The following is a 21,548-nucleotide window of genomic DNA, read 5'->3' as shown; positions in this document are numbered from 1 at the left end:
AAATCTACGATCTACAGTATTTCATCGTCTATGCGTTGGTCGGAAACTCTATAGTGGCTCGTTAAAAGAAAGGAACTACATATTTGTGATGATTGAGATCTCTTATGTGCTGAGTAACAGAAAACAACGCAAAACTGTTTCCACCCCCATAACATGGACGATGGCAGATAAAAGAAAATACGTGTTGAATATTTTTATAAAACCTATATTTCCCCAAAGTTTCATTAAAATAGGCGTTTTACCCTTCGATACGTTCCACTGTATGTGTTGTTGAGTCGCGAAAATAATTCTTTGTTGGAAACAGTAATGTTTTTCTCGGTAATTATTTAGATTATGGACGGCGGAATCAAATTTGATAATAAGTGAACAAGTCTTCTCAGATATATAGTGATCGATATTATCGACAACCTTGATCATTCATTATCGACACTCTTGAACAGGTAGTCATTAAAAAATATTTAAAGGTACTTAATATTTAGAACAAATATACGCGTTAATGCTTAAACAATTAGAAAACAGCACCCACAAGGAGATTTGAAAAATCTTCAACAATGCCAAAATTACCCCTTGCAGGTTTTTTCAAAAGACGGTACAAACGAACCCCTTGGGGTACAAACGAAACTGAAGGTGATACAAACGGGTAGAAACGATTAGGAAACAGCACCCGTAAAAAGATTTGAAAAATCTTCAAAAATGGCGAAATTACCCCTTGCGGGTTTTTTCAAAAGACGGTACAAACGAACCCCTTGGGGTACAAACGAAACTGAAGGTGATACAAACGGGTAGAAACGATTAGGAAACAGCACCCGTAAAAAGATTTGAAAAATCTTCAAAAATGGCGAAATTACCCCTTGCGGGTTTTTTCAAAAGTCGGTACAAACGAACCCCTTGGGGTACAAACGAAACTGAAGGTGGTACAAACGGGTACAAACGTTTCTTTTTTAATTGGCGTTGAAAGAAATAAAAAATGTTAAAGTGGGGTGCTAGGCTATTTTCACCCCCTTATATCTTTTCACCCCTTAGGGTACAAACGAAAAGGAAAGTGGTACAAACGGGTACAAACGAAGGAGAATACAATGCAATTGGAAAAAATTGATTTTATCAAAGTCGGGTGCCAGATTCAGGTAGGTCAGAAAGTCTCATCATAGATTTTGCAATAGGCATATATAAATTATAGTTAACCATCTGGCCTTTTACCAATTGACATTTTGCGTTGCTAAGATCCATGCAGGCATTCTGATCAATTCTGATGAGGCAGAATATTGTTGCGACAGCGTGAAGTTGTCGCTTTCTCGATACATCGACTGCCCCGCGAGAAGCTGTCGACGAATCCTGACGAGAAGCTATTCCTTGTTTCGAGCGGAAACACATCACCGGGGGTTTTGGGTTTCTTATTGTTAGACGACCACGCGACATTTGAATATTGAGAAGGTCTCAAGAAGCCGACGCGAACGGACCTACTGAATTATATTCTAAGAATTTGCCTTGTATTTCAAATATAAACCGTTTAGTTTTGTTCGTTGTTGTTATTATTCGTAATGGAAAGTGCGAGCACGATTCCTTGGCGCAATATGTTTCGCATCCAGGTGTGAGTTTCATGTCGGGTTTTAGAGTTCGTGTGTTCTCTGTTGCAACAAATCAGCTTATTAACAGGAGGAAAGAAAGGGTCACAAAATAGCCACAGCTGCCCGTTCAAAAATACTTTATTACATACTTATTTTGCACTCTTGCTCTCATTCGCTATCTAGCTACTTTTCGCTCTTCGCTCTCTCTCCCTCTTTCACTCACTTTTCCGTACTATCGCTCGTCACTAGGGAAGTTTGATTCACCGGAAAGAATCGATTCGAGAATCGATTCAGAATCGTGTTGAGTTTATTAAACAACTTGAAGCAAAAAAGTAATCTATTAAATTAGTTTGATTCTAAGAACGTCTCGATCGTCACCCTTCTAATATTCTCTTTTAAATAAGCTCTCAGATTTCCGAACTGATTATAAGAACAGATAAGGGCGTCGGATTGCCCAACGGTTTTCTTACCAAGAGTTTAGTTCTGTTGCATTTTTCGAAGTCTTTAGACATACCTTCCTTGAGATTTATAATAAAGTTCATTTTTCAATTTAAAAGTAAAGATACGGCCTGTTATTTATTTAATAACCATATCCTAATAAATCGGAATGAGAGAATCGATTCCTTTAAAAAATCGAAACCGAAGAATCGATTCTGCAAGAATCGGTTTGAAAAAAATTGACTTTTTTTGTTTCCTTTTTTATTTTCATTTTTGTAAACAGACTATGGTTAACCTTTACCAAAAGGTGGGACGCAAATCCAGATTGGTTATATGTCATTGGAAAGCCCTTGACGAGAGGAACACAATGGCGTGGGTGGGAGGTCTTAAATATGTGACCTTGATCCGCTAGAGGTCAAATATATATATTGAGTTTATTCAAAAGCTCGACGTCAAATCCAGATTGGTTATATGTCATTGGAAAGCCCTTGACGAGAGGAACACAATGGCGTGGGTGGGAGGTCTTAAATATGTGACCTTGATCCGCTAGAGGTCAAAAACTAAAATGCCCCAAAACATATAAATTCATTAACTTTTTTTTTTCTTATTTAACGAGGAGAAATCTTCGAAAAAGACACCCTAACCCAACCTAACCTAACCTAAATATGGCGATGACGGTGCTGTATCTGCGATGGTTTGCACGTTACACAGCAACATTCGCTTTTTTATCATAATCCAGCGTCAGGAGCGGGTCTACCCGGACGAAAACCTCTCGCACAACAAAATTAACATAATTTTAGTTTTTGACCTCTAGCGGGTCAAGGTCACATATTTAAGACCTCCCACCCACACCATTGTGTTCCTCTCGTCAAGGGCTTTCCAATGATATATGACGCATCCGAATTTGCGTCCCACCTTTTGGTAAAGTCCAACCCAGACTATCCCATACGATTCTTCTGTGCGGCATCGATTATTGTAAAGAATCGATTTTTTATTTTTTGTATATTTCGTGCTCTTACACCAAAAGCAGACGCTCCACATTATTCTTATACTTTTTTTAGGAGTGAATGTGTTTTTTATGGATCAGAAAAATCGATTCTGGGGAAAATCGAATTGAAAGAATCAATTTTCTAAAGAATCGAATCGGAATCGAACATCCCTACCCGTCACTCATCCGTCATCCCATTCGCGCGCAAATACATAACCTCTAACAATCTTATGTAAAATACTTTTCCTTTGATTGATTTTCTTGCATACCAACTTCGAACGTGATCTGTGCTTTGAAATCGGCAGCCCTCTTGATATAGCAAGGAAGAGAAATATGTACGTCCTGGAACGGTCATGTTTCTGGGTTTAAGTATATCGTCACAGGGGTAAAAGGCGACCGAGTCGACGACGAAGAATACTGCCAGGATGTATACTATAATATTGTTGCGACGGTGAGAAGTTCCCGCTTTTTCGACGCATCGACCGCTTCTTGATATATCGAAAGAGCCATCGACTGCCCCGTCCGAAGCTGTCGTCGAATCATAACGTGAAGCTATCCCTTGTTTCGAGCGGAAACACGTCACCGGATGCTTGAAGTCTCTTAGACAACCGCGCGTCTTTTGAATATCAGATTGTATCGGGAAGCCGACCTGTACGGATCTATTGCTAAACCAATTGTGTAACTGAAATATAGACAGTCTAGTTTGCTCCTGGTGTATTCATTTAATTATGGAAAGTGCGAGCTCCACTCACCGGCGCAACAATATAAAAGAAGATTTATAAAATAAAAAGTGCATACTTCATATTGAAAATTAGAATTACATACCGTAGCTAAGAAAAGCCATTATTGTACTTCTTTTTTAATACAGTGGTACCTTGGTATACGTCTGTTTTGGAATACGTCCTATTTGGACATACATTTTTTGTGTGAATTTTGCATCATTTTTAAATAATCATCTCAGAGGAAAAATTAAATTAATAATCAATTATATTCGGAGCTGATGTATTATTAACTGACTGATCGTACAAGTAAGGATATCGTATAACAAACTATAACCGCAAAATAGGAGGCAATAAAATTTATTCCAGTTGGTTTGTTAATTTAGAATCTATCATTAGGTTACATTTATATTTTACAAATTAATTATGTTAAATAAACTAGTGAATATTTTTTATAAACTTTTGGGAAATCGTTTAAATGCTATTGATGACATAAACAGTGTTTAAATTATTTTACAACCCCATTAATGTAGGTATCAATAGGAGTTTTTTTTTACATGAGAACGGATTAATCATTTTTACATTACTTCTTATGGGAAAGGTTGGTTTGGTATACGTCCTATTCAATATAAGTCCAAACATCAGGAACGGATTAAGGTCGTATACCGAGGTACCACTGTATCTCTAAATTGTAATAATTTTATCGGAGAAAAGTTTCTCGAATTTAATGCTAACCAATTTTCTCTTTTGCTATCACGTTATCTATAAAGCGTCGCGACGCGCGACGCGTCGATTATAGTCGGAGGTAACGTCGCGTCGATCGGTGGTGTGACCGGTTTCTTCTTACTTAGAATCGAGATAAGCGAACAGGATCCGGTTCACATTTTCAGTATCGATAATCAGTAAGCAATCTAAATCACGATGTGCACCACGTATTACACTCAGATTGCACGAGGTTATTAAGACTAATTAAGAAACAAATTAATAAAAAATATTAAATAAAACTGTATCAAGTAAACTTGACCTTCCTTTCCCTATATCGCCATGGTGTACCTGTACACCATAAATTAAAAAATCTTATTTTTATTTCATAATAATGATAAAAAGATCAACGACAGCGTCACAGACTTATTATTTAATCGCTTGATACCTTTATTTCTTTCCGTATCAAATAATTACAGTTTTATCGCTTACAAGTTATCATTATCTTCTATAACACTTTACGGACACGTGTTAATTAAGCAAGAGACGTCCTCGTTGAATAGACAGAGGTATCCCTAAGACACGAACCGATTCGACATGTAATAAAACCAATTCCCATGGGAAGTGTTCGTTTTGGAAGCTCGTGTTACGTTTCCCTACGAGACAGCAAGATCGTAACGCGAATCTAGAAAACGTGGTAGGCTTGTAAAGCCCTCTGTGATTCAACCTCAATTCCTTCGGGTCGTCCCCCATATGCTTATCGAGTGTATTTCCCTAGCTGTCATATAATTGGAGGAAGGTTTCAAACTGAAGAAAATACAATATGTACAAGGTTGCAGAGGAAATAACGGAGATAGTATTTCAGGTAATTTCTCTGTTTGATAACTGTGATTACTGTATTGGGACAAAATCAATATCATTTAATCAAAATTCCTCTTAGTATGAAATTTCAAATTCCTTACATATTATAAATTCCTAATATCCTTAACAAATATTTTCAGAATTTTTTTTTTAATCTTTCTAATCTTCATTTCGACTGATCCGGAAGTGCTTCTGCACTCTCATTCATGACCATCGCTCCTGGTCCTTTCCAAGGAGGGCCTTGGACGAACTTCAACACAAGCATATCGCTTAGACAGTACGGCGTGATCGCGAACAAGGTGTGGTAGATAAAGTATCTCCATGATTCATTCCTGAAACAATATTCGTATTAATTAATTGATGTCTGCTAAATGCAAGCTCTGAAACGCATGGATAGCTCCAGGCAGATGATAAACCCTACGTTGAGCAAAGAATGCGACAACGTAAGCTGTTTCGAACTTGTGCAGCCGAATAGTTTGGTCAACACATTCATTCCTGTGGTTAGGTTTCTGCTCGAAATAATCGGAGACTTTCAGAAACTTTATCAGATGTTAGATATTAAGTTGTTCGCAATATTATTAGATTGGCAAACAAATTTGCAAAAATAATAATGTCAATTTTATTTTAATTATAGTTAGTTCGAGGTCAGAGCCGCGTCTAGAGCTCTTCGCGCTCTGGGCATACAAAGGAATCTCTCTTTTCTTTTGGACCCCAGGCAGGTGTTTATTTTGTCTAGGAATAAACGCGGCCCTGAGGTAAATTTCAAAGCAAGAGAGTAAAACGCACTTGTAAATCGCTGATGGATACTTGTCAAGAAGAGCGCCTTCGAACACCTCGTAGATCCGCGGATCTTGCAGCTTTTCCAACTTGGTCGCCTGCGACACCGACGAGAAATACTTGCAATAATTATTGAAATAATCAGCATAAAAGTGTTTCGCCTCTTCAGGCATTGAATCCATCATCATTTTGAAATGTTCAGCTTGCCCTGCCATTATGTTGCTTTCTTTGATGAAAGAGCCTATCGAAAAACACTTAAAGATAATTAATTTGCCACTTATCTGATCAATTTCTGATTCTCACTGCGATAAACAAATAAATCTATTCAGTCATTACGAACCAGGAATAAAACAAATGACCTTGACGCCATATTTCTTTAGTTCCAGCCTGAGAGCCGTGGCCCAAGCGGTGAGGCCAGCTTTCGTTCCGCTGTAAGTCGCCACTCCAGGAATCGGTTGGATCTTACAATGACTCGAGATCACGATAATCCTGCTCGAGTGGATACGGATCATCGGCATCAATTCTCGAGTGATTCTGATAGCGCCGAATAAGTTCACCTGCAATTGCCTCTCGATCTGCTCGTGCGTTTGCCATTCGAATTCGCCGAAGATCATCACGGCGGCGTTATTGATCAAACACCGTAACTCTAAAAATATCCATTTTACAGCCTTTTGATAAGCAAATTTTTGTTTGGGGGATCGATTATGATGAGTGCTTCAAAAGCCCGAAATATTGTCTTATGAAGATGGAACACAATGGAATTTTAATGGAACCAGGATCGGGCTTATGCCTAAGCAAAATAGGCACACGTGACTAGAGCCTGAAAAAGCTATAGACACTGCCCTGAATGGAAATCAAAATAATTTACCTAAGTTTTCTTCATTTAATAATGATCGCACAGAGTCCACAAAGTGTGAAAGGTCAAGAAAATTCGTCACGTCTAAGGAAAAAACATGTACACCCTTCTGTCCCAACTTCTTAGCCCCGGGACCATCTTTTTGCAGCACACTGGCAATCACAGTTGCCCCGAGCTGTCGACAGTGTAACGCCAGACTGTATCCTAATCCCGAATCGCAGCCAATTATAATAATGGCATGATTCGGGGATATTTTGTCTCGAGATTTGATGCGACAGTACAAGTAACTTCCACCTGAAATAAAAAATCATTATTTTGTATAAACGTTCGAACGCCTGATAACTGCCCAAATAATGGCATTGTACTTTGCTTAAATCAAAGGTGGAAGGCATGGAAAGACTGGACATGTCTTTATTTGACCGGTCCTTTACAAGTATTTCAAAAACACCGCCGTAAATAAAAAATTATTTTAATTCGACCCTATAATTATTTATAATAAATCAATCACTAGCTAGATCCTTACAAAACCTGTATGTGAAATTCGCCGTCAATTTTTAGAAAGTTGACATCTAACGGATGGGATCTTTTCGCAATTTTATAACATAAAAATACCGTTAAATGACATTTATGAAATATTGATTTAAAGTTTCAATCTTAATGAAGATAATTGTGTAGGCGCTTCAATAATATTCTTAATAAACAAATGGCTGAATGCCAATTACAGTAAACAATGACTATAGCTGGCAATTTTCGGTCTATTTCATGAATATTTTAAACATTTACGATTGTAAATTGAAGAATTTGTATGTAGTTTATTTAATTTTCAAGATTTTATTTATTTAATGCTTCAAATTTGTAAACCACCGCTCTTTTACAATTAATCCACATCGGTAATGATATTGTCTTCTTCTTTTTAAGTTTAGATTGTAAATTAAAGTGTTCTAATGGTTTAATTTGTATAAAAGACAAGAATTTTTGTAAAATAATTAAGTTAATAAATAGAAAATGTTGTAAAAACTGAATATTTTTTTTATTGGATAGATCGATAGGTCGGTAAGTAGCTTCTGCTGCTCTTCGATAGGCAGCGCCAGTATCCCATGTTTCAAAACATCGATCGGTAACTTGTTGAGTAATTTGAGCCGTTTTTGAAGAGATGGCACTGCGGTCGAAATTTAAAAAATTTTAATTTACGGCGGTCTTTTTAAAATACAAGTTTATGGTACAAGTACGTAATATACAAACTCAGTTGTATTTATTTTTTATACAAATAGAATATCTTATAGGAATCAAAGATATGTTTATTAATAAAAAAAATGAAATTTTTATGTTTTAATGATCTTACCAATACAGCATAGGGTTGCGGTCGGTACCAAATACTTGTATCCTTTGTTCCATAAATGAACCAGACCAATTGCAGCACTTAAATCGACTGTAAATATTGTACAGTACCTTTTCATGTACTTCACTAATCTACTATTCATCACAGACTTCACTAATTCCATCGTTAATTTCGACTTGGTTAATAAATTGCCCAAAATTATTAATTTTCTAATTCACAAAGTCTCTATGCTATCGTATTATACCTCAGTGTTATGATTTCATATTACAAAACGGAACTGATATTCGATAGCTGCAAAGTGCTTGGGTAAGACGAAAAAAAAATTCGAATTATACGTTATTGTAACATGTTACTGTTTAATAATAAAGGAGAATGTTTCTTGTTATTAAGTGGAAATAAAAGCACGAGATTCTATAGTTGATTTATGGATTTACTATTTCATGAGTAATAAATATTCAAAAACCGAGCGAAGGTAGGCACTTGAAACGAAACGATAGTGTCCTTGTCCTGATCACAAATGGCTGCTATGGAACGTGAGAAGAAAGTTAAACCTCCCCACTCCTCTGCTATCTATTATGATCATCCTTTTTTGAAATTCAAACAGGGACTGTAATACATTTTAAGATATTCATCGATTAGTGTTTCTTTTCTCTTTTCTTATAAGATACCTCTTCTTAAGTTTAGAGGCAACTCGAGACACTACTCTGAACTGCTAAGAGGTTTTAATATTTTATGAACAAATATTTTCCGCGGCAGTCGCTAGACAGCTGTTTGAATTACAAATACGTTTTACATGAATAAATCGAATACGGTAGATATTCTGCATTATTTCTGCCACTTACCTCGACAACTTACCGATCGATTTTCCGAAACTAGGTGAACCTAGGTAAAATTAAATTTTTCGATTAAATTGTAATAAACGTTCAGTTTAAAAAAAATGATGGTTTATACAGTCATAATGCATAATCTGTTGAAAATTTATGAGTCTTTGCAGAGTGAAATATACAGCTTAATATTAAGGCATACTTTACATAAAAATTAACAAATGGTAAGGCTAACAGTACACTGTATCTTAAGCTAATTACTCTTTCAAAACGAAATTATATATCAGTCGATACATATTCCTTTGACTGTGGTTGATAATTATTTTGCTATTTTACAAACATTAATTATTACTTCCACATGTTATCCTTTCAGGATTTTATTTCAAAGTTCTCCTCGAAAGCAAAGAGTATATTAAATACCGGCAGGGTTATCGTCGACCCTAACATTAGGATTTGCGTGAAGATCGTAACTCGGATCGCCATCCGTAGCCATTCTACCAAGCCAAGAGAACAAAAGTACGATTCCAGTAAAAGCTAATATTCCCATAACAGCTATTACTGCGTATCTTTTGTACAATGGCCCAGCTGTATTTCTACGTCTTGTCGGTGGACTCGCTATGAGTTTCCACCATCTTAAAAACCATTCGATAGCTGACTTCCTCCTGTATTTATTTTCATCGTGATCAAATGATATTTCTTTGGGGTCATCATAAGCCTCGCAAACTTTTCTTGAAGTTGGTGTGGATAATCCCACCGATGAATCAATATTTACAATTGAATATGGAGGACCAATTTTTTGATTATTTAAATGCACATTGTTTATATTAGTGTGTACTGAATTTGCATTGCTATTGGAACGGGATGTAGCTACTGTTGGGGATGAAGTTGCCAATGTGTGATTTTGATATGATGTAGATTCAACTCTTAATGATGGGCGCTCTTGTTCTGGCTTTTGCTCTCTCTCTTCGCTGAGCTACAAAGCAAAATGTACGAAAATTAGTAGATATATACAGAGAGAATTTGATCCATAATCAATTATAATATGTACCAGTGGTAAACCAAGCCCTGCACGTGCCCAATTAACTCCAGCCAATTTTTCTCTTAATACATCTGCCACAGGAGATACTAATTTTCCATCTGGGAAGATACATTCTTTACAACTAGGACACGTGTATCCTGCTGGTGCTGTGGTTGCTGGTAATTCTCTGGCATATTTATCCAAACATGCCCAATGAAACATATGATAACATGTTAATCTAACACAATCCCCTTCGCTCAAGTTTGCTGAGCATAATGTACAAACTGGATTATAATCGTGATCATGGAGCCATAAAATATATGACTGTACAATACACTGAAAAAAATAACAATAAAGGGTAATATTAATCGAATCTGACCGTATCGATAAAATTGATTTTCTATACAGTGAATCATAGTTCATATATTATTTTTCTAAACAAGGTAAAATACCTTTGGATGATTTGTAACCATACAATGTTCACAAACATTAACACGGTGTTCAAAACAGAACAGATTTGTGACTCTCCTCTTCGGACACTTGCACAGTCCCATGTTTTTATAAAATTATACGATTAATACATTAAATAAATTACAATACTATCTTAGAAAAGATTAATTAGTTAAGAACACTATTAAAAACGGATCTTTTCACATGACATATCATGATCTTATGACAACTTAAAGTGTAGGATGTGACACGGCTACCATGTTTTATCGGCCACGTCGTCTGACATTTTCTGCGGAAGATACAGCAGAACGAACCAATACAATTCTTTAGTATTCAGCAGTTAACAAATGAACAGTCTTCTCCACAAGTATGAAAAGACAAATTTTTAAATATGATTTTGGCAAATATAAAATCGCGCCTGGTTGAAAGAAATTCTTAAACAGAAGAATTTATGAAATTTTAATGTATTAAAAATTCTTTTCAAAGAAATAAATTTTAGGACATTACAATTTTTGTTATCCTAATTTTTGTATGATTCAAAACAGTTAACTGCATTTTTCTGTTCTTGATGATACATATTTCATATATTTTCTTGTCTAAAATCATTCATTAGAGCAAACAACATATGATGTTTACAAAAGTATCAGTCCTAACCTATTTCAAATACCGCAGAAATGGCTGCGTTGTTCCGATTTGTAAAACATTTAGGAAAAAATATATCATTACAAAGTTATAGAAATATATCTGTATCTGGAACAACATATCTTAAGGAAAGTGAGTGACATTAAATACAAGTGTTGATTAAACAATAACAGTATCTAATGTTTACTCATAACTTAACGTACATAACCTCTACCGTTTAATATGTTTATTTACAGTCATTGAAAAAAAGGAAGGGAACACTTTAATTGTTGAAGGAGTAATAAAACCGAATAAAAATGAAGAACGGTTGTTGAAAACTAAAAATGGAGCATGTCCTCTCTGTTCCACTGGTCTTGATGTCAAGCACACAGTAAGATCTAAATATTTGTTTATACATCTTTTTGTATTACTTTAATTTATTAAATTCCTAAATAATTAAATTTATTCTTACAGGATGTTCTTATTTTACATCAGTTTACAAGATCAGATGGTTGCATATTACCCCGTAGAATTACTGGCCTGTGCAAAGTGCAGCAGAAAAGAATTTCCTCATTAATTATCATGGCACAGACTGCAGGTTATTAATACATGTAGAAATATCAGTTTTAAGTACCAAATAGAACAATAATAATATATTGAATAATGGTACATTCGTTTTAGGTTTACTACCAATGAGAGGTCCAAAAGGTGTTCTACTTCACCCTTTACAAAGACGAAAGTGGCGAAAATTTAACACGTACTTTGATGAAAACACTATTAGAGCTAGATATAATAACCTGTAAAAAGATTAAATAAACATTTATCGAATATTGTTATAGTTTATACTGTCTGTTTCTTTCAGCATTCAAATCGAACATAATTCTATCACTTTCTTTGCGATACGAGATGTATTTATGTAATATTATAGGTTAGAAAGTCATGTTGACATCTAGGTTAGTAACAAATTCGTGGTGTATATTACAAAAACGGTGGTTGTCAAACGGTTCAGCAGCTCTAAGAAAGGAATATGGGGAATATGAGATTAGAAAAATTCGAAATATCGGAATTCTGGCGCATATCGATGCCGGTTCGTTTAATTTTAATATATTTTATACGTTAACCTATTGAAAACTGATTTCGTTTGCTCAAAAATTATATCATTTTCACAATGATTTTTCAGGAAAAACTACTACTACAGAAAGGATGTTGTACTATTCCGGTTTGATTAAATCTATGGGAGAAGTTCATCACGGAAATACGGTAACTGATTATATGGATCAAGAACGTGAACGTGGTATAACAATCACCTCTGCAGCAGTAACATTTGATTGGAAAAATTATCGTATTAATCTAATAGATACTCCAGGACATATTGATTTCACCATGGAGGTAGAGCAGACACTAAGAGTATTAGATGGTGCAGTTGTCATATTAGATGGAAGCGCAGGTGTTGAAGCACAGACATTAACAGTTTGCAGACAAGCAGACAAATACAACATACCAAGAATTATTTATGTCAATAAAATGGACAGACCAGATGCCAACTTTGATATGAGTTTAAAATCTATCGAATCAAAATTAAATACAGATGTCTTGCCCACTCAGTTCCCAATAAAAAATGAAGGGGTCTTAGAAGGTATTGTGGATGTTGTATCTTTAGAGAAATTAATCTTTGACAAAAAATTGATGGGCATGAAATACCAGGGGTCAAAATTATCTGAATCTGAAGACAAGAGCTTGTGGGAAATGGCAAACGAAAAACGTCGAAATTTAATTGATAAACTATCTAACATAGATGATAAACTAGCCGACATAATTATAGAACAAGAATCTTTAGATACAATTTCTCCACAAGTGTTACTTGATTCTTTATATAGAAGTACTCTAAACATGAAAGGTGTTCCTGTACTCTTAGGCAGTTCTTACAAAAATATTGGGGTGCAACCATTAATGGATAGTGTCCTTCTTTATCTACCATCACCCAATGAAAACAAGTACTTGAAGTATTACAATTGTTTTAACAAACATCTTTCCGCCAGAGTATTTAAAGTAATTCATGACAAGCAAAAAGGACCAGTTACTTTTGTCAGAATTTACACTGGTGCTATAGAAAGGAATAGCAGATTGTACAATGTTCACAAACGGGAGAGAGAGCAAGTAGGAAGATTATACGTCGCCTGTGCGGATGAATACGAAGAAGTATCCAAAATTACAAGTGGCAATATAGCAGTAGTTGGAGGATTAAAGACTACAACTACTGGCGACTTGATAACGTTCAATGAATCCGCGGCAAATGAGGCGAGGAAAAAGCTCGAGTCGCTAAAAGATATTAAAAAAGAAGTAGTGGACGACTTCTTCGCTTCAAATTCAAAAGCTTTAGAACCTGTTTTCTTCTGCTCCATAGAAGCACCATCTCTGTCTACACAGGCGGCTTTAGAGACTGCTCTTAAACAATTAGAAAGAGAAGACCCAAGTCTGAAGGTAACTTACAATACTGAGACTGGCCAAATCGTGCTAGCAGGCATGGGTGAATTGCACATTGAAATTGTGAAGGAAAGGATCAGAACAGAGTACAAAATCGACGCTGACATAGGTCCTCTGCAGATCGCTTACCGAGAAACTATCAAGGAAGAAGTCAAGGACACCTACTCCTGCGAATATAAAATAGGAAAGCTCAAACCCAAAGTCACATTGATTATGTCGGTGATACCAAACTACCGTGATAGCAATACATTGCTGTTGGATAGGACACCAGAATGTATCGCTAACATTGACGCTATATCAGAGAGAACGATGAAAGCGGTCAAAAATGGTATCGATTCGGTTTTAACAAACGGGCCAAAGTTAGGTTCTCCAGTGGTGAATATGGGCGTGAAATTGCATTGGTTAGAAATCGGACGGGGTACCTTGCCCTCGATAATTACTGCTGCTGTATCGCAGTGCATCAGGCAGGTAAGGTTAAATATATTTTACATATATTTAAACAATGTATCAACAAATGACAGAGTACAATTATTGAGATATTTAATTATTCATAGTATCATTCTCATTATGTTTGATCGTTTCGCCGTTTTTCTTAGGATATCCTGAGGTGTTTGTTTTTCCAATTCCTGATATCGCCTCGGGCAGTAATTGTAAAGACTTGGGTTTATATTCCAACATCGTTCTCTTTAAGTTTTGCTTCGCCGCGTCGCTACTCTTCGATGATCTGTCCTGAGGGAGAAGGTACCTGTTCCTCCAGTTATCCTGTATGGCTTTTACAGCATTCTCTTCTTTATTGGACGCATAAGCATCGGTGAACGTTCGAAGGACATTGATCTTGTTGAAAGCGTCCTCGGAAACAGCTGCAGGATTGGAGGACCTCCAGATAGAGGTCGCTAGTGGAAAAGCGTAAGGCTTCAGCTTCGCGTTCTGTTTAAGTTCCACAGCGCGGGGTACTTTCGAGGGTTGTCTATCGAAGAAATTATTGATCAATATGTCAGTTTTAAGCTGCAAGTTTCTCAAGAAATTCTCATCGATTGTCCTGCGTCCAGCGGAATTCCTCACGGAATTATAACCCGTTTCATCGTCGCTCAGATTTTCGCCGCTGTGTTTCTTCAAATTGTTACTTCCTTTCATTTTACTTTTGTTTCTCTTATTGTTAGTCTGCGACGACCTATCTACGGTATGAATGCCCCATTTTAACATGTAAGAATCGAGAAACCTGTGGTACAATTTAGGACAAATCTCTTGTTGGTCGTAGTGTTTGTCTATGAAGTAAACCCTTCGCAGACGACAATTTCCACTGATTTGAATTCTTTGTGTGATGGCGTAGTCTCTTTTGAAAGCGGTCTGAGTCAAATTCGACAGGTTCAGTTCTAGTTTGTTCCATCCACTTTCCAATTTGATTTTCGCGCGACAGATTACACCCCTAGAGCTCTGCCTCTCCGCCTCAGCGTTGGTGAATTGAAAATGGTGCAAGCAGTTTTGGGTGTCTACTACCTAATTTCAAAATGTGAAATTATTGAAATGATATAGGTATTGAGACGTAACTATACTCGGTTCAACGAGACGCGAATCACCAAGTGTACACGTGATCCATGCATGAGCAGGGCAGGGTCGACTCACGGGTTCCGGATCTCCCAAATCGCATCTTAAGATAACTTGGCTCTGAGTTGCAACATGTGACAGCCAATGGCTGCAGTCGCAGAGCCGATTACGTGAAAAGCGAGCGAGCTGTTTGTTTTTATTTAGTGACTCGTCTCGTTGAACGGAGTTATAGGTACGGAGCTAGGTGGATCCAGGAGCATTCCCTGAAGCTAGGGGACCCATCTAGGATCTTCTAGTTATGGCAATAATCAAACTGAGAATTTTATGCTTATACCTGCAACTGCAGTCGACAGGGCAAATTTACATTCTTTATAACCACGACTAGAATCGGTAACTCGATATTAAGAAACTGAGAGGATTCAGGGGGACACAAGATGGAGGTGCCATAACTGTTCGGTTGCTCAAAGTCCTGTATCTCGATAACCTGTTAATCGTTTCATCATTAAAAACACAGTTCGATTTGAATCAATTCACTTCAGATTCGTCATCGTGGTTCGTACATTTTCCAACAGATCCGAGTCCAAGATTTTACGTATACGACCCGACTGGGATTGCTGTTTGCTCCAGTACTCTAGGGGCTTGTCGCCGATACTGTACAACAGAGACACATACCCAGCAACCATGAACTTACGAGATTAATTCACAAAAAATGCCAGGCATTTATGCGTGTCGATACTTTGAGATTTAACATGATTCCGTTTCGTTTGTTTTCTATGGATCAACTTCAGATGGAGATATTTCACTTGGAACTATCTTCTTTTGAAACTGATCAACATTGATGGGAGTTTTTTTTTCCAATTCTTATTCTAAATTCATTTTTCATGGAAAACAGCTGATGCGAAACGCCGAGCTGACGCTTCTGGAACCTATTATGCGATTGGAAGTGGTGGTACCCGAAGAGTACTCTAGTGTGGTTCTAAAGGATCTATCCAAAAGACGCGCAGAGGTGCAGTTTGTCGACGTGCGTAGAAACAACAAGGTACTTAAAACTTGCGTTTTAAGAAAATCCATCAATTTGGTATCAGTGCCAGATTAAGGAGAGGTCTAAAGGAGACTACAGCCCTGGGCCCTCTTTTAAGCCTTTTATTTACTGTTGCCTTTCTTTCTTTATGATTATGTCACTTAATTTTATTTAGAATAAATTCCAATTTTATCAACCAAGGGGTCTTCACAAAGAACCTTAAGTAGCTCTTGTCTGGCATTGTTCTAAACAAATGGTATGCGCAGGTGATAAACTGTCTCGCTCCACTGGCCGAGCTCCTAGGCTACTCAAAGGCAGTGAGGATCATCTCTTCGGGGCATGCAACGTTCTCATTGGAATTCGACCATTATGAGATGATGGATTCCATGAATGAAGCGGAGGCGATTAAAAGGACAACAGGCTTCTATTAGGAGATCTTTGAACAGGATACACGGAACTTGATTCTGTACACACATTCGTGTGACACGACATTGTACAAAATATTCTGTTTGTTTTTTGTATTGAGAAATCATCAATTCGACTGTACAAAGATATAAAATTCGACCATTAACGCTGTACGAGTTTATTTGCACGTTCTATCACAGGAACGTTTCCGTTCCAAAGATCCATGGCGTTCACGAGGCCGAGGAACCCGTGAACAACCATATCACGCAATGTATCTCAACTTACAGCTAGATGAAGTTCACAATTATGATACACAATTGAAACACATCGTTATTATTCGTCGATAATTACATAATATTTTAATTCCTCTTTTATTCGTTCGATCCAATGAAAATATATTGCAGCATTTATTGATGGTGCGTTATAATTTTTTCTTAATCATAACGATCGTTGGATCGCGACCGCCGATCACGGGGCTGAAATCGAGCAGGTCGTAAAACGATCTACCTCCTCTCTCTTGCTAACGCTATATTTATATATATTATATTAAAAAAAAAAAAAAGAAAAGAAAGAAGAAAGTCTTATCGAAAAAATCGGCCAGCCTCGCAAGCAGCAGCCGCGTATAAATATATTAATATTGCTTAAAGATCATGCAAAAAATGTCATACATAGTAAAATATATGTATGTATATATATTATATGTATGGAGGGATTACATATTACGGGAAACTTGCAAACCACGCGAGTTGCTCGTAGAAATCTCGTTACTCGTAATGAAAAGCGGCATCGATGCGACTCGAAATGCCAACAAGAAAATACGGCTCTTCTTGAGAATGCAAGAAAAAGCATTCGTTAAATTTTTAGTACATACATGTATTTATATATGTACAATCGTCACCGAGCCGCTGTACTATGTGTCTCTCCTTGAAATTATGCGCCAAGTACAATCGCGAGCAACGTAGTCTTTTCTTAGGACTTAAGATAAGGCTCCGTTGCACGATAGTGTACATGTATAACGCAGTGCCGCGCGAATGGAGACCCGATTCAGCAGATGATTCTTTCTTTATCTATCAGAGAGTTTTGAGCGCTAAAGTCGATCCTTAGCTCTAACGTTTTCAATTTCTTGCTTCTCTTCTGGTTCTCTGTACAAAATTCCGCGAAACGGTCCAAGACGCGACAACACCTCTTTCATTCGGGATCGTCCTCGTTTGATCCGTACTCGAGGTCATCTTGGCGTCACAAGCTCACCAGCTTCGGTGGATTCGCATCCGGGGAGCTGAGGTCAACCGCTGACAGGTTGTTTCTCTGTTGCGTCGAGCAGGATGGTATCAAAGGCGTGGAAACTGGCGTGAGCCCGGTACCACCCTCCATCAGAGACTCAAAGTTAAACGGTATGCCACTGGTAGGGGTGGTGATCGGCATTCCAGCGACGTCTAGCGACGGTTTCATGAAAGATGGCGTCTCGACTGTCTTGAACGTAAGCGAGTCTGGTCTCTCCTTCGATTCGGTGAAGATCGACAAGGAGTTTGGCCGATTGTTATTGTCGAAACCAACCGGCAACGAGTTTGGTCTGTTGGGTCTCGCGGCGGCGTTCAACGAATCGCGTTTCGCGTTGTCCACGCTGGCGAATTGATCCTCGACCGGAAGTTCTGGCTTTATCACAGGCTTCACATCCGGCGGAGACGTGGAACGTAGTCGACAGACAGCTCTGTGAGCCTCCAGAATGAACTCGAGCTCGTCTTTGGCTTGTTGCAGCTGATGGATTTCCTCTTGCAAGCTTTGTTTCTTTTGTTCCAAACCCTCAGTCTCCTACAACACGCGCATCATCCATGTTATATTCTTTGTTCAATGTTTTCCAAATGAGATGAAGATACATATAGCTCCTAAACGGCTGTTTCAATTATCAGATTTCATGTATTTAAGCGAGAAGCATTCAAAGAGCGGTAGATCTACGTCAAGCTTGTTCACAAGATACCCTGCTGGTTGAAAGTGGTATTACTTGTGGCAGCGATTACAGAAACGGCAATATAAGTAGAGAGGAAGACATCTAGCCTACTCATTTCACATTTTCTTTTTTAACACATTCGCTGCCATCGTCAAAGCATTATCACCGCATCAGAGATGGATGCCATTCTTGTCTGATCAAGAAAATATCAAGAGAAATCCTTCATCATAAGATCGTTCTAATCGATGGCACACGGCACCACTTTCCTCATGATTTTCAGGCGGCAGCGAACGTGTTAAGATCTATCCTGCTGATCGTCACTTACTTCTAACAGGGCGTTGGTGTGATCCATCCTTCGCTTGCGGCATCTGGCTGCTGCCATTTTATTCCTCTCCCTACGGATCTGTCGTCGTTCCTCCTCCTCGGGTGTCATCCCGATCGTTCTCGTTGGCCTTCTACCACCCATATTGCGCCTGGTGGGTTGCGTTTGTTGCGTCTGTTGGCTCTCCACCAGGGTGGTGTTGGTAGCCACGGGGACGGCGGTGGCGGCTGCGGTGGTAACGATGTGATGCGCCGCCGTGTTTTGCGTCTGTGCCGGCGTCGGTTGCGACGGTTCAACCAACGGTGGTACGAAGCCTGCTTCGCGACTGTGTGACGCGGACTCGCTAGTTAGCTCGAGGAACGTCTGTTCGATGCTACGGAGCGTCGTCGGCGTCAACGTCGGCGTCGTTCTGGTCGGTACTCCGCTATGCAGTCCGTCCAGAGATACGAGCTGTAACAGAAAGAAATCACCGTTTTTTAACTTCCAATCTCTAGCTTAGATATATTGTACCTCGAGTTAGGGGTCTCGATTCTAGTTCCAATTTCGATATTGCAACTACCCAATCGGACTCGACTAAGTTCGACGAATTGTCAAATGATGCGAAACGATACGAGTTCCAACAAATGTTTTCATAACGGGGAAAAAGAAGGCTTTGCGCAATAGATCACAAAAAGGAAGAAGAATAAAAAAAGAATCACGATGAATTGGTTCGCGATATACCTCGGTCACGTTATCGTTTCCTTTTCACATTGATATCGCGAACCGCTAATCCACGCCGAGATGTCCCCGATAAAAATACCCGTGATCCAATAGACGATAAGCTATCGCCGCGAACCAGATCGTCAGGGTTGCGTTTCAAGGTATGCGCGCATCTTTGTCGTCACTGTCATCATCGCTAAAATTACAACCATTATCGCAAAGTTCCTAATAATTATCCCTCCTCGTTTCCCTCCTTCTTTCTAATCTTTCGATCTAGCTTGCCTGGCGTTCTCACCTGGCCATCGGTGTTAAGAGGCGATCATGTGTTTTTCTCCTGTGGAATGCGTTTCTACGTGTAAGGAGACGACGATCGTTTGAAATTTAAAAGTGAAACAATCTAACGTGTTTCGCAACCAGAAGAGAGTAGTCGATCATGGAAACAATTGTCCCGTCAGCTGTCGACGGATTTCATCGACAATAAAAGTTGTGTACGCGTTCAGCTACGGATGATATTAATGACTTGGCTCGAATCACAGCTCACGTAGCGACAACCTCGCGTTCACCATTATCGCCTCGACCAATCGGCAGACGGAATCGCGACGTATTATAGCCCCGACAATCGCGCACACGTTTTCCCAGAAAGCACAAAAGAGGACGCAGGAAGGAGAAAAGCACGTCCTTCGTTCTCCTAAGAAGAGAAGAGACAACGACCAACCACCACCACCGCCATCGCCACCGCAGCAACACTGTGGAGCCTATCATTTCTAAAATTACGATCCGTTCTGATAGTTAACGAAGGTCGATTCACGGATAGATTAGACGTCAGAGAAATCGAACACGATTCCCAGGAGAGTTCAAGCATCATTGCACAGGAATTTACACAGCGAGCTGCTTTGAATGAAAAAACCGATGATGAATTCTTAGATAATTCTTTTCCTCTTCTAATTTCATCATTAAATATATGCCGGCTGCTATATTTTCTTCAAGATTTCATAAAAATACTATATTTCCCGCCAAAAATGTAGCGGCCCTAGTTATTCGCGTTGCCAACATAACATCCCTAGACTCGTATCCCTAGTCGAAGAAAGTCTATAAAAGGACCGAACGAGCGAATAACTCTTCCAATTTTGAATGAAAATTTATCTTCCCTATATTTGTAACACGAAACGACGATGCCTAATCGCCACATTTTCTCGCGTGTCATCGCTAAAATTACTTAGCGTACACGCCAACAAACAACGGCTTTAGTGTAACAGTAATCATCCACCCACAAAATTCGCAGCCCACCTATTCGATGTTGTTATACGCAAGAAGTTCAGGAATGTCCGGAGCGATAAACTTAGGCGTTACCAAATCGTTTTCGCGCGTCAATGATTTCTGGAATTTCAGTTTTGGCCCACCACCACCACTCTTTCTCTTCTACGAATACACTTTCGGAGAGTTACGAATTCGCGTTTCTTTTTAATCAACATTTTCAATGAGTTTATAATTTGCTGCCAAGTATGGTCGATGCGCAGGCGCAGCTCTGTTCCTCCATTTGGCACGATCCAAAATTTATAATTGCAACCATCTTGAGAAGGTTGTCCCGTTATTGTACCAATGATGATTAAAGGCGCGATAAATTTAGGAACGTTAAACGAATGTTTACCGATGTATGCGAACTTATCGGTTCGTATTTACTTGTTGTAGGTGTACATTTATTGGATCGAAAACGTCATTCGTCTACAAAGGTGTGGTGACCGAGTGATAGTTATCCTTTCAGGAAAAAAAAAGAAAAAGAAAAAAGAGAGAAACCGATGTACTCAATTTCGTTTATCTACAGAACAGGAAAGCGACATCGCCGTGTTTGCGGTAAAAAGATTATCGACCCTTATGATCTTAAGGCTAACCTCTATTTGCCACGGAAACATTAAAACGATCTTATTCGTCGACGAATAAGTTCGATTTATAATTCCCGTCCATTTTGTCT

General features: G+C 38.4%; 6 protein-coding genes across 9 annotated transcripts in view; 2 read left to right on the top strand and 4 right to left on the bottom strand.

Moving 5' to 3' along the window:
* Positions 1-4,838: 4,838 nt before the first annotated feature.
* Positions 4,839-8,786, bottom strand: LOC114876524 (D-beta-hydroxybutyrate dehydrogenase, mitochondrial). Its single transcript, XM_029188068.2, has 5 exons — positions 8,249-8,786; positions 6,919-7,200; positions 6,391-6,696; positions 6,060-6,291; positions 4,839-5,605 (listed from the first exon to the last, which is right to left on the bottom strand). Exons 1-5 carry the CDS (start codon positions 8,406-8,408, stop codon positions 5,440-5,442), a joined length of 1,146 nt encoding a protein of 381 aa, XP_029043901.2. The 5' UTR covers positions 8,409-8,786; the 3' UTR covers positions 4,839-5,439.
* Positions 8,787-9,201: 415 nt separating this feature from the next.
* Positions 9,202-10,928, bottom strand: LOC114876532 (zinc finger protein-like 1). The gene is made up of 3 exons (XM_029188099.2): positions 10,540-10,928; positions 10,118-10,423; positions 9,202-10,042 (listed from the first exon to the last, which is right to left on the bottom strand). The coding sequence occupies exons 1-3, from the start codon at positions 10,639-10,641 to the stop codon at positions 9,482-9,484; spliced, it is 969 nt and encodes a 322-aa protein (XP_029043932.1). The 5' UTR covers positions 10,642-10,928; the 3' UTR covers positions 9,202-9,481.
* A 215-nt stretch (positions 10,929-11,143) lies between these two features.
* LOC114876533 (28S ribosomal protein S18a, mitochondrial) lies at positions 11,144-12,001 on the top strand. The gene is made up of 4 exons (XM_029188100.2): positions 11,144-11,311; positions 11,416-11,549; positions 11,633-11,756; positions 11,840-12,001. Exons 1-4 carry the CDS (start codon positions 11,212-11,214, stop codon positions 11,959-11,961), a joined length of 480 nt encoding a protein of 159 aa, XP_029043933.2. The 5' UTR covers positions 11,144-11,211; the 3' UTR covers positions 11,962-12,001.
* LOC114876529 (ribosome-releasing factor 2, mitochondrial) lies at positions 11,987-16,779 on the top strand. Of its 2 annotated transcripts, XM_029188092.2 has the most exons (4): positions 11,987-12,245; positions 12,339-14,110; positions 16,080-16,226; positions 16,475-16,779. In XM_029188092.2, exons 1-4 carry the CDS (start codon positions 12,098-12,100, stop codon positions 16,637-16,639), a joined length of 2,232 nt encoding a protein of 743 aa, XP_029043925.1. In that variant the 5' UTR covers positions 11,987-12,097; the 3' UTR covers positions 16,640-16,779. The 2 variants fall into 2 exon arrangements, with proteins under 2 accessions (XP_029043925.1, XP_029043926.1); XM_029188093.2 differs by lacking the exons at positions 16,080-16,226; positions 16,475-16,779 and adding an exon at positions 15,760-16,061.
* Positions 14,166-15,751, bottom strand: LOC114876531. Its single transcript, XM_029188097.2, has 2 exons — positions 15,220-15,751; positions 14,166-15,139 (listed from the first exon to the last, which is right to left on the bottom strand). The coding sequence occupies exons 1-2, from the start codon at positions 15,241-15,243 to the stop codon at positions 14,183-14,185; spliced, it is 981 nt and encodes a 326-aa protein (XP_029043930.1). The 5' UTR covers positions 15,244-15,751; the 3' UTR covers positions 14,166-14,182.
* LOC114876530 (transcription factor kayak) overlaps positions 16,712-21,548 on the bottom strand; it is a 29,390-nt gene continuing 24,553 nt past the window's right edge. For all 3 annotated transcript variants that reach the window (XM_029188095.2, XM_029188094.2, XM_029188096.2), the window contains exons 2-3: positions 18,884-19,330; positions 16,712-18,422 (exon numbers count right to left, since the gene is read on the bottom strand). In XM_029188095.2, the coding sequence (XP_029043928.1) occupies positions 17,850-18,422; positions 18,884-19,330 (1,020 nt within the window). In that variant the 3' untranslated portion in view covers positions 16,712-17,849. The remainder of the gene's footprint in view (positions 18,423-18,883; positions 19,331-21,548) is intronic.

The sequence above is a fragment of the Osmia bicornis genome, chromosome 15 (assembly GCF_907164935.1).
Source record: "Osmia bicornis bicornis chromosome 15, iOsmBic2.1, whole genome shotgun sequence".
NCBI classification, from domain to species: Eukaryota; Metazoa; Arthropoda; class Insecta; order Hymenoptera; family Megachilidae; genus Osmia; species Osmia bicornis.
This window is presented reverse-complemented; position numbering and strand designations above follow the sequence as displayed.

Bases quoted from the DNA above. Each gene is read 5' to 3' on its own strand.
- LOC114876524 (XM_029188068.2), bottom strand. From the start codon at position 8,408: ATGGAATTAGTGAAGTCTGTGATGAATAGTAGATTAGTGAAGTACATG. The intron at 6,697-6,918 runs GTAAATTATTTT...GGATATTTTTAG, and splicing joins ATTAAATGAAGAAAACTTAG to AGTTACGGTGTTTGATCAAT. The intron at 6,292-6,390 runs GTTCGTAATGAC...GTTTTTCGATAG, and splicing joins GGTCATTTGTTTTATTCCTG to GCTCTTTCATCAAAGAAAGC.
- LOC114876532 (XM_029188099.2), bottom strand. From the start codon at position 10,641: ATGGGACTGTGCAAGTGTCCGAAGAGGAGAGTCACAAATCTGTTCTGT. The intron at 10,424-10,539 runs GTATTTTACCTT...TATTTTTTTCAG, and splicing joins TGGTTACAAATCATCCAAAG to TGTATTGTACAGTCATATAT. The intron at 10,043-10,117 runs GTACATATTATA...TTTGCTTTGTAG, and splicing joins CAGGGCTTGGTTTACCACTG to CTCAGCGAAGAGAGAGAGCA.
- LOC114876533 (XM_029188100.2), top strand. From the start codon at position 11,212: ATGGCTGCGTTGTTCCGATTTGTAAAACATTTAGGAAAAAATATATCA. The intron at 11,312-11,415 runs GTGAGTGACATT...GTTTATTTACAG, and splicing joins AACAACATATCTTAAGGAAA to TCATTGAAAAAAAGGAAGGG. The intron at 11,757-11,839 runs GTTATTAATACA...CATTCGTTTTAG, and splicing joins TATCATGGCACAGACTGCAG to GTTTACTACCAATGAGAGGT.
- LOC114876529 (XM_029188092.2), top strand. From the start codon at position 12,098: ATGTTGACATCTAGGTTAGTAACAAATTCGTGGTGTATATTACAAAAA. The intron at 14,111-16,079 runs GTAAGGTTAAAT...CATGGAAAACAG, and splicing joins TATCGCAGTGCATCAGGCAG to CTGATGCGAAACGCCGAGCT. The intron at 16,227-16,474 runs GTACTTAAAACT...TGGTATGCGCAG, and splicing joins ACGTGCGTAGAAACAACAAG to GTGATAAACTGTCTCGCTCC.
- LOC114876531 (XM_029188097.2), bottom strand. From the start codon at position 15,243: ATGCATGGATCACGTGTACACTTG. The intron at 15,140-15,219 runs GTGATTCGCGTC...TTTTGAAATTAG, and splicing joins ATGGATCACGTGTACACTTG to GTAGTAGACACCCAAAACTG.